The 16,146-nt window shown below is 47.9% G+C and overlaps 5 protein-coding genes across 5 annotated transcripts; 3 read left to right on the top strand and 2 right to left on the bottom strand.

The window, feature by feature from the left end:
• Nucleotides 1-36: 36 nt before the first annotated feature.
• TERG_06760 (diphthine--ammonia ligase) lies at nucleotides 37-2,361 on the top strand (the record flags this gene model as incomplete). The annotated part of the gene is made up of 1 exon (XM_003232720.1): nucleotides 37-2,361. The coding sequence occupies one exon, from the start codon at nucleotides 37-39 to the stop codon at nucleotides 2,359-2,361; it is 2,325 nt and encodes a 774-aa protein (XP_003232768.1).
• A 656-nt stretch (nucleotides 2,362-3,017) lies between these two features.
• On the bottom strand, nucleotides 3,018-3,500 carry TERG_06761 (uncharacterized protein; the record flags this gene model as incomplete). Its single annotated transcript, XM_003232721.2, has 1 exon — nucleotides 3,018-3,500. One exon carries the CDS (start codon nucleotides 3,498-3,500, stop codon nucleotides 3,018-3,020), a length of 483 nt encoding a protein of 160 aa, XP_003232769.2.
• A 3,027-nt stretch (nucleotides 3,501-6,527) lies between these two features.
• Nucleotides 6,528-6,866, bottom strand: TERG_12449 (uncharacterized protein; the record flags this gene model as incomplete). The annotated part of the gene is made up of 1 exon (XM_047751404.1): nucleotides 6,528-6,866. The coding sequence occupies one exon, from the start codon at nucleotides 6,864-6,866 to the stop codon at nucleotides 6,528-6,530; it is 339 nt and encodes a 112-aa protein (XP_047607033.1).
• A 1,107-nt stretch (nucleotides 6,867-7,973) lies between these two features.
• On the top strand, nucleotides 7,974-10,737 carry TERG_06763 (dolichol kinase; the record flags this gene model as incomplete). The annotated part of the gene is made up of 2 exons (XM_003232724.1): nucleotides 7,974-8,529; nucleotides 8,597-10,737. 2 exons carry the CDS (start codon nucleotides 7,974-7,976, stop codon nucleotides 10,735-10,737), a joined length of 2,697 nt encoding a protein of 898 aa, XP_003232772.1.
• Nucleotides 10,738-12,104: 1,367 nt separating this feature from the next.
• Nucleotides 12,105-16,146, top strand: TERG_06765 (ULK/ULK protein kinase). Its single transcript, XM_047748673.1, has one exon. It carries the CDS (start codon nucleotides 12,988-12,990, stop codon nucleotides 15,682-15,684), a length of 2,697 nt encoding a protein of 898 aa, XP_047604660.1. The 5' UTR covers nucleotides 12,105-12,987; the 3' UTR covers nucleotides 15,685-16,146.

Consider the following 16,146-nt stretch of genomic DNA (forward strand, 5'->3'; position numbering starts at 1 on the left):
GAGTGACAGCCCACTCTCACAGAAGATACACTCACCATGCCCGAACAGCTGAACGTTATTGCTCTGATATCAGGCGGGAAGGACTCACTATATACCATCTTGCATTGCATGAAAAATGGACATAGAGTTGTAGCACTCGCGAATTTATACCCCCCACCTCGCCTAGGACAAGAAAAAGGGAAGGGAAGTCTTGGTTCAGAGGAGGAAGACAAAGATCTGGACAGCTACATGTACCAAACGATTGGGTACAGCGTGATTCCGCTTTACGAGGAAGCCTTGGAAATCCCTTTATTTCGGCAGGAGATTCGTGGGCGTGCAGTAAATACGTCTCGAGACTATCATCATCAGGCTTCCACAGGCAGAACAGAGCAAGAAAAAGACGAAACAGAGTCGATATATCACCTGCTTCAGCAGGTTTTAAAGGCCCGTCCGGAAGTGAATGCTGTTTGTGCAGGCGCTGTTCTGTCCACGTATCAAAGAACCAGGATTGAAAATGTTGCGTTACGGTTGAACTTGACACCTCTTGCGTGGCTGTGGATGTACCCGTATCTTCCCGCACCATTACACTGCCAGAATGCGGCGGCCACCACGGCCAGAGTGCCGATTACGGGGTTGCTCGATGATATGGCTGCGTGTGGCTGTGAAGCGAGAATAATAAAGGTAGCAAGCGGTGGGCTGGATGAGAGTGATCTATGGGGCGACCTCGTAAGTCAAGATTCAACCGTTAGGAGGACTATTGTCAAAAGACTGGGGCGATTCTTAGATGAAGGTGTTGAAGCCGCTGTGTTAGGCGAGGGAGGGGAATACGAGAGCCTTGCTTTGGACGGACCACGATTTTTATGGAAGAAAAGGATTCACGTTGGTTCTGTGGATAGAAGATTTGGAGATGCCGGAGCGGCATTCTTATCCCTCAAAGGTGCCCGGTGTGTCGAGAAAGAGGCTTTTGACAATGGCACAGGGTGTACGCTGGGTGATGTAAGGGTACCTTGGATGTTTGATGATGAATTCAGGAAACTTCTTGATACCGTGAAATTGAACGAGGTTAAGCGTGCCGTTCCGATATATCGGAAAATGGAAGATAAACAATGTAGGGGATATACGCTACAGTATAAGAAGTCCAGAGGGCAGCTGAATGTCTACAACCTCGCTGCCCCTGGAGCTGGGGGTGGAGCTTCAAAGCAGATGCATGCGATTAAGGATAAGCTAGCAGTTCTCTTGGGTGCTCAAAAGAAGGAGGAAGGAGAAGGATTAACTCCGGACGACGCAATCTTTAGCACGATTTTACTTCGATCGATGGATGATTTTTCTGCTGTTAACGCTATATACTCAAGCCTCTTCACCCGACCCAATCCCCCAGCCAGAGCCACCGTCGCTTGTGGAGACAGTATGCCTACTGGAGTTGATATAATGATATCCTTTACTTTCTACCTAGGCCTGAACACGCTTTTGCAGGCCCTCCATGTCCAGTCAAGATCTTACTGGGCTCCAGCAAATATAGGACCCTATTCCCAGGCTGTGTATGCCCCAATGGAGTCGTCTTCTGGTCAAATACTAGCAGCGGGACCTGTTTACATTGCTGGCCAAATACCACTTGACCCTAGCTCGATGCAAATATATTCCCCTACTGGAGAGTCAGAGAGCGAGCAGTCGTTATTCCTCTCTCAGGCTGCTTTATCTCTACAGCATCTATGGAGAATAGGCAGGGCAATGGAAGTGCGCTGGTGGATGGGAGCTGTGGTGTTCCTGTCTGCTCATGCTGGCGTACAGTCTAGAGCTGCTCTAGCGTGGGATATATGGAAACGGATGAACGAAGATCACCATACAGAGGACAAAGAAGAGGACGATGGTGACTCTTCCACGTTTGATGTCTGGCATATGAAGTATGGAGGACAATATAGTCAGCCTAAGAAGGAGGTGACTATGCTGCCAATACCAGACTTCGATATTGTCCAGGGAACGTCCGTTATCCCGTCTTTTTTTGCCATTGAGGTTGACGAGCTTCCCCGAGGAAGCAGTATCGAATGGCAGGGCCTTGGATTAAAGGGAAGCAATGTTACTCTATCTTACGACCAAGTTGATGATTTGAGGGTCCTGCATGCGTCTGGATCTGAGTTTGGCTGCTATACATCCATATCGATTGTGGCGAAGCATGATGTTGATCTAGAAGCCTCACTGCGAAAAGCAGTGCAAATTGCCACAGATATGTCTCATGGAGGTGTATTTTCCCATATGGCTCTCTATACCCCTCATGGAGCCGAATTTGAAGCATGGGATGGCCAGGTGATACCATGTAAGGCTGTGTATGGCTGTGCAGCAGAAGAGCTTGTGGCCGCTCTTATCTTTCAAACCAGTTCGCCATGAGGAAATTATTATTGAATGTGAATGTAAGGGATGCGATATCCACTCGATGTTTATATGGTAATGCAGCATAAATGCTTGTCTAACATACTCACATACCACAGACGATCTCATTCCATGCTTGAACTGTGATAGTTGGAGGATAATTCCCCCCTAGTCATTTAGAGCTAATTTCAATGTAGCACCGAGTCTTACATTGATTGGATGTGATGGGTAAGCTTGAGAGTCATCGGCTTGCAGGTGTGATGCTAATTCTTTGCCTGTGCATGATATGTTAGACAGTCTGCCACATTTACCTAGATAGGGAAATAGCCATCGCTTTTTAACGGCTACTCTAGATCTGGCATGGAGGTGTGTCCTTCCCGGGATATTAGCCGTCAGCTTTAGAGCGCTTTTTATAGAATAACCACTAAAAGGCTTTCGTTCCGAGTTACGCTTTAACGAAATAAAGTAATAATTTTGGGGCCTTATAGGGGGCCTCAGGTTGAGTATTTAGCTCATTCTAGAAAATTCACACAGAGCAAAGTCTAGATATGGTATCTTCGAACACAGCCCGATTATTGCACTTATCATGGATAGAGTTTCATAATCAGAGGGAAATGGTAGTTAAACTCGAGAGAAACCTAAAAGTGAACCAAACTTCTACCTCAGATGGACCATCAGGCCGTCTCGCTGTATTTATACCAACCGAGAGGGAAGCCAAGTTTAACCGGCTCGTCAGAACAAAGGAACTCTAGAAGCCCACGGTATTCTAGATCCTGGCACAGGACCTTTTTCCAAGTAGCGTCCTCCGATGAGCCGGCTTCAGTGTCTTCTGCAGCACTGGGTTCTTTGACAAGGAGAGCCTCAGTGTATTCAGCCAAATCGGTAACCTTGCGATACTTGTTATGCCAACATTTGTGGATGATATCGTCAATCAAAGAATCTCCGTTGAGTTCTGGGAATATCAAATTCTGCAGTAAACCGATCATCTTGAAGCCATGCTCCCTAGGATTATCAGGATCAAGACATCGATCTCCATAAACCTCGAAGCTGTAGTTGATAAAATAGTACAAAGAACCCAGGGCGAACTGCTCTGTTCGAGGGCTTAAGTTGCCGGCTGATGTATCGTTTGCTTCTTCGCCTGGTTCGGTACCGTTCATGAACCTCCTATATGGAGCCCCACAACCTTCAAAAATGCGTCCCAATTTCCGCTGTACGGTCAGTCTGTTACTTTTAGCTTATCACCGTCAAGGAGGACATTTTCTGGCCGTAGGTCTCCATGAGCGAGGTTGAGGGATTGGAGAAAAGCGACGGCTTGGGCAAGGTCATTCATCCATCTCTTTCGTAAAGCTATAGGCTCCAGTTTTTCTATCTTTGTAACTACTTCTGTAGACTCGTCACGAACTTGGTTGTGTTGGATTCTAACAGACAGAGTTGAGTCTGCAGATTCAGTCAGTTAACTAAATACACGAGGTCCAAAGACAGGATCTTTTCGAACCTCTCATGTATTCCAAAAAGATGCCGTTTTCGGTGTAGTAGAAACACTGTACAGTAGACGGACAAGGTGGACGTGTAGAGAAAGCTTCATAGATCTTAATCTCGTTCGCAAATGATTCTCTCTCTTCTGGAATAGGGACTTTGACCACAATTTGAGGGTGCACTTCGTACACCACTAATATAGCGCCGCGCCAGATCCATTGTACTCCAGGGAATCGTTTTGGACCATCAATAGCTATGATACTGATGGGATCGACTTATGGAGTTGGGTTAATAACTATCCTTATCTCCTCGTTGGGTGAGACGTGTCGGTTTAGTGTACGGGTAACTAGTTACAGCTACGGGCGGAAATCTAGACGACTTAGTGGAAACCACACCATAAGCGCCGCGTCTGACCAACGAGCTGTATGGAAGTTGTAAATACCTGTAGCTTTTCGACCGTTAAAACTAACAAATTTCAACAAACAAGGAGAGAAATTTAATTCTGGGGGAGGAGGTTGAAAAGAAAAGGTGGAAAGTAACTATATAGTTAACCAACCTAATAAAAGATAAGCTTTGCAGAGCCTCATGCGTTAACTTGTCTAACAAGGTAGGTAACTAGCTAATTGCTCTTATTACTGAAATTTTATCATTTCCACCCAGCTAACCTTATACAATAAACAAAGTCTTATTCTTGGGTTAATATACTCTGTTTCGAATAGCTGTATCAGAAAGAGCAAGAGAATGAAGCAAGGGTGGATAGGAGAGGTGATCTCACTTCGTATAAACCACGACATTATAAAATATAGAACCTTACCCTAGGAATGAGAGATCTTCCCAAAGTGGAAATGGTGATATCTTAGCATGGAGTAGTATCCAGGAAATTAGACAGTTATTTAGCTGGCCACGATATAAAGAATGTACTTTGCGTTCGGCGAGGAACAACATAAGCAGGATGCTGAGTGGCAAGTTCCATGGTACAGGAAACGACAGAATGTTAATTGATAATGTAGATAACTTCCAGGCAGAGTGAGTTTTAACTTGAATCTGGCCGCCTTATACTCGAGAGCTTGGGCCTTTGCCTGGATAGCTATGCCTGTTGCCAACGCCCATTCACTTTCACATAGACTTTATATGCGACACAGTCAGGTCATGGTGCTCTTTTAACCATTTTTCCCATGTACACTGTTTTCTTGATAATGCCGCATTTGGTACAGCCCTGATATTCCAACACTGAGCCGACGGAGTCAATTCTATGTCTGCATTCGTATTCGATAGTTTCAATGAGCCTTTGACACATTTTCACTAAGGTTCAAGCGTTAGATAAATAACTGGAAATTACCCCAAAGGTAAACCTACCGGTGGATTGTATCTAGAAATAAAAACTTGAAAGTATTTCTGGGTCTTCGGTTGGAGTTGGTAGTCGTGGGAGAGTCGCTGCTGTGAATACCATTTTGTTCGGTGGTGAAAGGGGGTATTTATATTCCATTTTCTGCGCGATGGTGCAGGTAGAAGGGAGCAGAGTCTTGCGTGCCATCGGGCTGGCATTGCAAGCATATATTTTCAAACATTCGAGCGATCCTACGGAAAAGACAGTTCTTGCAGCTTTGATGTGCAGTCGCTTTGTAGAATGGAGACAGACATGCATGCATCGAGTAAGCTAGGGTCTTTCCCAACGGCAGCAAGTCAACGAAAAACACACCATGGTCAGCACAACTTTGGGCTGAGCAGCATGGTCATGAGGTTTGGATGCCCCAGTGAGATGGCTGTCTGGTTGAATGAAGCATGGGTGTTAAAATCAACTGGCTAGTCGAGAATTGCAAAAGGTATAGAAGGGCTCCAGAGGGCATATTGTGGTTCAGTGTTGTTCGGTTGGGTTGGAAAATATTACCTGGTGATATTACTCTGTAGCCGCCCTGCTGGCTGGAGTTGCCTAGCTAGGGCGGCTAGGGCCAGTCAATCCCGAGGCTGTGCCGCATGTAATAAAAAGAACGGACCACTTCGAACCACTTTAAACCGGCCTGCATCATCCAAAACCAGCCTGAACATCTTCAACTTATCACTCTGTACGAGTCTCCCTCCAGCCTAGGTCGACAGAAACCCTTATCTAGTATCCATCGCAGATATGGTACAAAGGACTTGAAAGCTTTCTGCTAAGCAGGCTGTATCTCTGCTCGAACCCCAAAGGCAGCTTTACAGTGAGATAAACGATGAACTTATCGGTTTACAGAGGAAGAAACTCGCACGGTGCCTCGAGTTATGGCACGTTCCCGACACAGAAACACGTCGATCAGAAAGAGAAAAGGCGCGGACATTTTTCAGCAATGTTTAAAACGACAAGATTCTTGGGGTCGAGGTGTTTCTGCTCTGTGCACTTGCAATCTCCGTCACCAATCTTGGAACGCTCAACTGTGTCGAAGGGGTGTATGAAATGAGAAGATGGTGGAGACAGGTTGAACATCCGTCTGGCTTGAGTGAAGCGGCAAGGGAGTTTGCTGCAGAGCACCATTCCACGTTCAAAATTCTGGAAACCCAAGCGAAAGATAGGACGTTTATTCATACTGAGCACACAAATGTACCCGATTCGACGGCACCAGAGTCTGATAGGTCACAAGAGGCTACCGAACTGAGAGCATCAGAAAGTGAACAGCGTCAAATCAGTGATGGTTTGTTACTACTCCTTTGAAGAAGAAGTAGCCTTAATCCACGAGCTAATTCCTCCCAAAACTAGAACTAGCGCTGCCTGTTTTAACCCAGCAAGATTCCAACATTTTAGAAGGAACTATAGCAGGTAATCGCAGTGAATACTGTCCCTTCTTATTCAGTAAATGCGATAATATCGAAAAACTCCCCGAAATAATCTGAGTTGGCGTTAAGAACAACAAACTGTGGAGAGAAGAGCAGCGGAAGGGTGGTCTATCAGTGACCAACTGCTTATCTCTGTATCTTCCAGAAATATACAAAAATGATGCATTTCTTATCATAAGAATGGGAGCGGATGACGGAATCAAGATTTCCAATGACTTCGAATTCGGGGACTTGAGCGGCATGCGGAAAGAAGGATATAAAGAAGTGATGCCTATTGGGCTTTCTCAAACTTGACTCGTGCCATCAATATGTATAGCACATGGCCAGCGAGTATGTTTCTGGTTACTAGCCCACTCTCTAGGCTGAGATGCTCAACGAGGTTTTATCTTCACTGTCGACGATGTTGCAAGATCGGCCTTCGAACGACATTATCATTTTCTCTTTCATCTCGAGCCACTGGCTTGGAATTCTCTCTCATTCTCCACACAGGGCCTTAGCGCCTACTTCAGGCATTGCTGAGTATTAAACAAAGTAATAAAATGATGTTCAGAAAGTGATGTTCGGCGGGATGGTCTGGAGAACCTGTGTTTTAGGGTTGGGTTAATCGGCTGTGATCTAGCGGGTGTTAGAATCATTCGTTGCGTTCGATGGATGAATTCTGAAAGCGCACCTTTTCAAGAAGTATATTTCAGCTCTGCTCATACTCTCCCGTAGGTGTGGATATTAATGATTATATGACGACGTGGTTATTAAAGCTGTTCATATTGTTGCGGCGGAGTTGATGCCCGAAAGGCTTATGTAAGATTTTTTTTTGGGTTCTTGGGGGTTGGACCTCAGGGGTCACGGCATCGCCAAGAGCCACTTTAATGCTATTCGCTGATTAAGATGAACTCGAAGTTTAGACATCCAGAATTGAACAATACTATTGGGTAAAAGGGAGAATAAGGTAGTAATAATAGAATGAGTAGACCAATGATAGTGACAATGCGTAGCGAGGGCATGACAGTTTGACCAATAAAACTCTCAGTTTTCTTGATTTTTTTCCATGAATTTCCTCCACACACGGGCCAAAGTTGATGCGAGTTGCTTGTCTCCCGTCACGCCCAACACCTGCAGACTGGAGTAAATAATAAAATAATCGGCCTGCAATACGAATGCAACAGGCATTTGGCGAGCAAGCCCTTATCTGAATAACACTTACTTGGATATCTACCTTGTCTCAACTACACCTGACGGCTGGGCCGAGGATAGCTGCCTGTCAGTTGCATGAGCAAAAGGATGGAAGCAAGCCAACCACATCCGGCCCATTACTCGACAACTACTTTGAGCGAAATCTATACTATGATGGGATGGCAACCCATGAACTCACGAACGAGGGTGAGCTAGAAGGCCGCCCACCGGATATAGAGCTCCAGCAGGAAGAAAAGAGTGCACAGAATTATGGCCTCCCTCAACGATCGCCACACCTCTACCGCCGTCCTAACCAAGACAACACAACCACTACACCAACGACAGATTCAGGGGAGAGCCTCTATGCATGGAGGAAACCATTCAAGACACCCAGCGATAGTGGCACGGAAGCTGATGATGAGGCGAATGGGGCGCTAAAACGTCTGCCTACACCCCTGGTAAGCAGGAGGATAGAATACCAGTTCAAACGGGGTGATGATGAAGTAACTACTACGGAGCGAAAGAAACGAGGGCTCGCAGTTGGTTCCAGACGCTCTAGGAGGCGTATTGTTGACTCTCTGGATTCGGGGGAATTGGAATTTCATATAACTATTGGGGCAAGACTTCGTATTGAGGTATTGCGGCGAATTTGCGAGACTGCGCTTGTGCTTGGAGTAGCATTTGCTGTGGTGCTAAGGCGTAGTGTTCGCTCAGTGGTAAAAACCTGGTTTATAGGTGAGTCGAAACCAAAGCAGACAATAAAGATTACCTGGTATTCAGGACTAACTATATGTTTTAATAGAGTTATCTGCCTTTATTCTCCTTGTCTTGGGCCTTTATGCTATATTTCCTCTCCGGAAATGTCCTTACGGCAGTTATCGCACGAAACTAAAGAGGATCATAGCCTTTCCGTTTTCAAAAGATATAGATCCAGCTCCCTTGATATACCCCATATTAATACCTGTCTTGACAGCTCTGTCTCTAGGGCCATCCTGTGACTCGCTCGTTTTACTGAACATAATTCTAAGCCTTTCATCTCTGCCAGCTGCAACTATTCCATTTCATGATTCTGGAACTTATAGTGTGGTGCATTGGATGATTACCGCCGTCCCTCTTTTCATTTCTGAGAATCTACCACTTTCCCGGAGCCCCAAAGACGCTCTGGCCGAACTCGGACTTGAACCAGAACTTTTAGTCCTTATATTCCCACTGCAAAAGTCAACTATCTCGATTATTCAATATCTTGTTACTTCAAGTTTACTGCCGTCGGAAGTGCAACTCCTGGGAACCGCCTTGGTCAACGTACTTCTTGTCTCAAAGTCTCCTCAGGCTCAGATCCTCAAAGCCTTGATCTGGCTAGGCTCACTGTGCATATTCATTGCGTGCAAGCGTGTCCTTCTCTGGGAAGCAACCTTGGCTAAAATCCCGTCTTGGAAATTCCGCCGAGCTTCGACTCAGACAACTGATGATGATCATATTCTGGGTGCGCTAGACCGTCAAGTTTGCCATACTCTGAATCATCCATTTTCCGAGGACCAAGCTTCAGAGAGCGAGGTGCAGGTGGATGTGGATAGATCCAGAAGCCGTCGGACCAGCGTACTGTATAACAATGTCACGAAACTTCTGGCAACAGAAGTCGATCTTGACAAGGGGCTGTTTAAACGAGCCGGATCGAGCCAGCAGCCCCTTTCAGCCATGGAAAACGAGCTTAGAATTGAGGCAAGCATGGACAAGCTAGATGACCAGACACAGCCTTCTAGATCAGATAGTCAGCGTGTTTTGTCTTCTAAAGCGGGAGAAATGGTGCCTGCTCGCAGAACTACTACGAAGGGAGGTAGACGGAAACGGCAGCTTCCGCCCAGTATGAGAGCGTTTCTCTCCCTTACCATGGAACAGGCTACTATCCGAAAATGGGCGTATGCATTGTACGTCTATGCAATGATTCTTGCTATCATACTGGTTCCGGTGAGGTGGTACGTTGGTGAATACGCCCTTGGGGGGAGGGAGCCGTTTGGATGGGCGATTGGGTATCTCTTCGGGAACATACCGTCTATCAGGTTCACGCTGTTACTCTGGAGCCTTGAGGTCTGGGCCTGCATTCCACCCCGGATATACGATATCTCAGCATCCTGTCACCTAGGCTGGGTCGAACATCTCCGCCGCGACACACTTGGAGAGGCCAACACCCGGCTGTTTCTTTGCGGCTACTGTATCCTTATTTTAATACTAGGACTATCACTAGTCCACCGGCTTTCGCGTGTGGTGGAAGTGGACACACGCCGGAAGATCTTCCACGGCATGATGGTCGCCATGTTTTTTCCAACTGTCTTTATCGACCCAGCGTTTGTCGCTCTATCCTGCACACTGGTCCTTGCCATCTTCCTGCTCCTTGAGCTCTTCCGTGCATCCCAAGTGCCGCCGCTAGCTCGCTGGCTGTCTTACTTCCTCACACCTTACGTTGACGGTCGTGACCATCGTGGACCCGTGGTAGTGTCTCATATTTTCCTCATGCTCGGCTGCGCCCTGCCACTCTTACTAAGCCTTGCTGGTACCCTCCATCAAGGCACAGCTCCATGGGAAGGATGGGATATCGATGGCCGGGATGTCAGCATGGTGAGCGGCATAGTCTGCGTTGGAATGGGTGATGCCGCTGCGTCGCTTGTCGGTCGACGCTATGGTCGACGCCGATGGTTCTGGGGCGGCGATAAGAGTATCGAAGGGAGTGCTTCTTTCGCTGCAGCAGTCTTTATTGGCCTTGTGACTGCCCGTGTCTGGCTGGTTGGTGGAGGATGGGAGGCCCGGGTTGACTGGATCCTGACGATAGTCAAGTCTGCGTTCGCAGCTGTCGCATCAAGCTTCATGGAAGCTGTGCTGACTGGAGGTAACGACAATGTAGTTGTCCCCCTGGTTCTGTGGCTGCTGGTGCGTGGTTTGCGGCTGTGACGGGCTGCAGCTGCTGGTTGACCATGTCCACCAGATCTACAGGATCTAAAGGGGGAGGGGATTTAAAATATTGATTCTTCTTTTTGACGACTGTCCGATTATATGATAAGTACATAATGTATAACTAGTCCATCTTGCCCGTCCAGCCCAGCCAAGCAGCTCAGTAGTAACTGTAATGTAATGAATATGCACCTCCCTTGCCACGTCGACCACGGTCTAGGTGGGCAGCCAGTAGCCTCTCCGGCGGAAGAATAACCGGACATTACTGGCCAGGGGGCCATGTCCAAGGCGAGGTACATCAGGGCCATGGCGGCCTATGCCTGAATTCCACATAGCAACGGGCGCATCCCCAAAGTACAAGCAAGTACACACCAGTGTGTGTGCCGCATCTGCCTGCCATGCGTGGTCCGGGGAAGCCCATCCTTGCATCTCGGGACACAGAAAGCAGTCCAGGCTAGCGAGCCATCCACGTTCACCATGCAGAGCTGTTTCCCTGTACGCCGTCGCCCTCCTTCACGGCGAGCATCAGACGTCTTCGTCCAGGCTGGCAGTCTTCCCCTGGACGCATCAACAAGAGTCCCAGCAACACCAGGAGAGCAGCAGAGGCCATCACACGGCGAGCGCCCTGACTAAAGCCGATCATCCAGCACAGGAGAGCTCCACCTTGGGGTCTCCAGTGTCATCGAGGACGAGTACCTTGAAGCTCCGGGCAACGGGGGCCATGCGAGCCTTGGGAGGTACATGATCTCGCCGTGTGATTTGGCACTGCGGCTGAAGTATCTCCCTCGCCATCTCCATCTCCATCTCCATCGCCCGCCGGCCCAGGTGTTATTCCAGGCGTTGCTGGTTAGGTCGAGGTACCTAAAGTAAGTAGCTGAGGTCTCTCTTAGGCGCCCCATGGGTCCCGTGGCCGGCCGATAAGATAAGGTCACTCCTCGCCCTTTTGCGTCAACCTGCGCCAAAACCGCTCGAACAGCGACCTCGCACTGCGGCCTCGCAACGTCCAACGCCAGCTTCGCTTGCACCAGCCATCCGTCCGTCTGCCTCCTCTGGGCCATCTCGCTGCTCTCTTCGCCGTCTCACAGTCAAGGGACGGCTCTCCAACGATTCCGTCGCACTGGGGTTGCTTGATCGACTCTTCTGTGGAACATCCCTGCCCTGGCTGCTCCCTGTCCTCCTGGCCCTTCGGTCTTCTCTCTTTCTCTCTGAAATATATATATATATATATACACACTTATATCTCTGCATATACACCCTGATCCCTTACACAGCTGGCTGCTATATAACCTGTCATATATAATCAACAACCCGGGGGGCGCGTAGGAGCGATACGATCTGGCTGCCTACACCCAACACATGCACCACCGAACAAAGTGGCCTGGATATCTCCGGTTCGCCAGCTGGCTTGGGAATCGACTCAATAGCATAGTAAGGGCATCTCCCGTCCTTTTGTCTCTGCTTTCTATCTCCATCTCTGTTACTCTCACTGCTCAGTTCTACTCACCGGCCTCGCTTCCTTTTGCTGCTGCCTTCTCTTGGGCATGGCATCATCCTGGTCATGGGTTGCATTTTCCGGGTGCCTGACTGCTAGTGATGATTTATATAGTGCTTTGCAGAGCGCTGGCTGATCTCTCTATTCTTCTCCTCATTCACAGGTTGCATTATATTGTCCTTTGTCTGGACTACAGCTCTCTGTTTACTTTCCTGTGAATTCACTCTTTCGTCTGGTCCTTCTCTTCACTCCTTGATCCGTCTTGCATAAAACACCCTCGATTTCGACCGCGGCCTTAACCCTCGTCTTCCACTTCTGGCTTTTGCATCTCCCTTACTACATCAAACCCCGGCGATAGCTTGGTCGAACGCTGCCTCAGATGGGCGCGAGACCATACCTTTGGACTGAGTAAGGATATTGGATAACGTACCTTTGGTTGGCCACCCAAACCGATGTGCTATCAGATTTGGGGACTCCATAAATCATGGCTACACCATCGGCAGAGAGCTCGAAACGGGCTAAAGCAGTTGTGGATGATGAGCAGATGAATTTGAGAATAGGGCACTACACACGGCTGAATGAGATTGGTCGTGGTAGCTTTGCTACAGTCTATCGTGGTACCCATAATGTAAGGCCCTCCCCTTAATATAATATTCCTGGAACAATGTTTGAAGAGTCTGAAAGAGTAAGCTGACTTAGTTCTTTAATAATAGGAATACAACACCTTTGTTGCCGTCAAATCGGTCACTCTGCTTCGTATGACCAAGAAGCTAAGAGATAACCTAAAGTTGGAGATCGATATTCTTAAGAGCCTTCAGCACCCACATATCGTTGCCTTGATAGATTGCTATGAGACGTCATCTCACATACATATCATTATGGAGTTCTGCATGCTCGGTGATCTCTCCCGCTTTATCAGGAAACGGAACTCCATGGCCAAGCACGAGCTGCTACGAGATATGATGACCAAGTATCCCAATCCACCAGGAGAGGGTCTCCATGATGCAGTTGTCCGCCATTTCTTAAAGCAACTTGCCAGTGCACTTCAGTTCCTCAGAGCAAAGGACTTGATACATCGAGATGTCAAGCCGCAGAATCTACTCCTCCATCCTTCTCCCATCATCTGCTCGAAAACCCTAATCCAGTCTGTTTCTTACAAGGGAAGCGAAAACTCGTTCACTCCCATCGCGGGAGTTTCGTCATTTCCTATGCTTAAAATAGCAGACTTTGGATTTGCCCGGTCTCTACCATCTACATCGCTTGCGGATACCCTTTGCGGATCACCGTTATATATGGCGCCTGAGATTTTGCGCTATGAGAAATATGACGCCAAAGCAGATCTATGGTCCGTTGGGACTGTACTCTATGAGATGGTGGTTGGAAAGCCCCCGTTCAAAGCTGCAAACCACATGGAATTGCTGCAAAAGATCCAGTTGACCAAGGACAGAATTAGATTCCCGCGGGAGACACCAGTTGCCAGTGACATAAAAAAGCTAATCCGCAGCCTCCTCAAGTTTAATCCTGTTGAAAGAATTACTTTCCCTCTATTTTTTGGGAATTCAGTTATCGAGGGTGATATCCCTGGTCTGGTAGGTGAAGACCTAGAAGAACAAATAGAGAGAAATGCCGCTCGTGAACGGCAACGGCTTGAAGGCGATGACCTGGAACCGGAAGGCCTCGAGCAAGAGATACTGGACCGATCAGACACCCAAGCCGAAGACATGGACGATGAGGTTGAAGAGACAACAAATAAAGCTCCAGCTCCAGTGACTGAACCAACTGAAACTCGACCTGGCCCTCGACCAATAGTGGAACATAACTCACGACTCGGCTCTGCTGTAAGCAGGGTAGATGGACGAGATAAATACGATCTTCAGCGTGCAGCAGGTCGTCATACGGAAGACTCCCCAGCAATCCCTTCAACTAGAAATGTTTACCCTGTTAGCGAGCCTGTGGTGAGGCAAAGCGATAACCAGCGGTCTTCCAAATCTTCCCTTACCGAGCAGATATCGGGGCCTTCGCAGACTGCTCGTTCCCAAAATGCAAAGCAGTTATCAGAGATAGAAAAGGAGCGTGCTGCACAAGATATTGCTTTCGAACGAGATTATGTTGTGGTGGAGAAACGAGCAGTTGAAGTAAATGCTTTTGCGGATGAGCTCGCTGCTAGTCCCAGAGTGCAGCAACAGCAGTTGAGCTCTCGTCAGTCTGGTGCCATTGTTCGCCGGGCTACAACCACAGCTACTCCGCATTCGCTCAAAACAAAATATACTCCCCAGCCCGATACCCAAGAAAGACAAACTAAGCCAAGAGCCGATTCTACACATAATCGACGATATTCATATGATAGGAGATATGGGCCTAATCCGATTTCTGCAACATCGGCTATCTCCAAGGCTCTTAACATGGCTAGTGGGAGGCTGTTTGGTGTCAGCTTTTCTCCGCCATCCGCGTTGACAAAGGGTGGCCGATCTCCTCCGTTAGGATATAGCCCATTCCCGACATATCCTGTTGCACAGAGCAGCTTGGTAGTAGTCGATGAGAAGCCACAACATCTTAGCCATGATTCAAAGACCGTACATATTATCGAGGAATGTGCGACTCGGAGTGATGTTGTTTACGGGTTTGCTGAAGTCAAATACAAGCAACTTATCCCGGCTACGCCTTCGAACAAATCGGATTCCACCATCAAGCCAAGTACCATTGAGCATAGCCCCGATGATGACGGCCTGACGCTTGATGCAGTGCTTACACTATCTGAAGAAGCTTTGGTGTTATACGTAAAGGCTTTGTCCATTCTTGCAAAGGCCATGGATATTGCAGGAGCATGGTGGGCACGGAAAAACCGGGAAGAGAGTATCGGCAGTGGCCTACCACCGTCGAAGACGGAGAAGGACATCGTGATAAGCAGTCGAATTAATAATGTTGTCCAATGGGTCCGGACTCGTTTCAACGAAGTGCTTCAGAAAGCCGAATATTCCCGTCGACGCCTTCTAGAAGCGCAGAAGCAGCTGCCCCCCGATCACCCGTACCGCATGTCTCACGAAGTCGGCGAATCAGGAAGTCTTCCAAGTTTCGATCAATCTTCAGACCAAGTGATCATTAGTTCGGGTATCACTGCAGAGAAACTGATGTATGACAGAGCTTTGGAAATGAGTCGGACGGCTGCTATCAATGAGTTGACTGGCGAGGATTTGTCCGGTTGCGAAATAGCTTATGTCACCGCAATCAGAATGCTCGAGGCTGTACTAGAGAGTGATGACGCTTCTCGATCAACTAAAGACCGAGGAACCGCAGATGGAGGCAGTTCAGGCGAACCCCAAATGGAAGACAGTCAAATTCAAGGGGAGGACTGTGAAGTTGTTGCCAAACGTAAGGGACTTTTCCTGCCACGCTTATGTTGTATTGCATTGCTAACTGTTTTCCCGCAGTCGTCGAAAGCATTCGGGCCCGTCTAAGAGCCCTTAGAAAGAAGATGGCTCTAATGGCAAAACGAACTTCCGCTCCACCGGCTGTACTTTCGCCAAAACTCCCACCATCGCACCCACGGCCAGCATCTCCTGCCATGGCTCATTCACCATCTAAATGAAGAAAAATGTCATTGCTCTCGGTCATTGCTAACCCATGTCTAATCCGCTATGTCAATATGTTTTTTAAACGTCAATTTTGAAACTTACTTTGCCTGCAGCAATCTATCCAGGAACCGGAGTTAGTCGCTTTCGATCATCTACTTTCTGGCATTGCATATCCAGCCTGTGGCCCCCATGCTATTAATTACCTACCACCAGCCTTCTACCAGTCCCTTACTCCTACTCTATTCATCACCCTACATTTAAATCTGGACTGCCTAAATCTGATGATGTCCTTCAACCGCTACCCTTTTCTACTTGTCAATAACCCTTGACTTTGCCTTTTTCTCC

Source organism: Trichophyton rubrum, assembly GCF_000151425.1.
Source record: "Trichophyton rubrum CBS 118892 genomic scaffold supercont2.8, whole genome shotgun sequence".
In the NCBI taxonomy this organism is placed as follows: Eukaryota; Fungi; Ascomycota; class Eurotiomycetes; order Onygenales; family Arthrodermataceae; genus Trichophyton; species Trichophyton rubrum.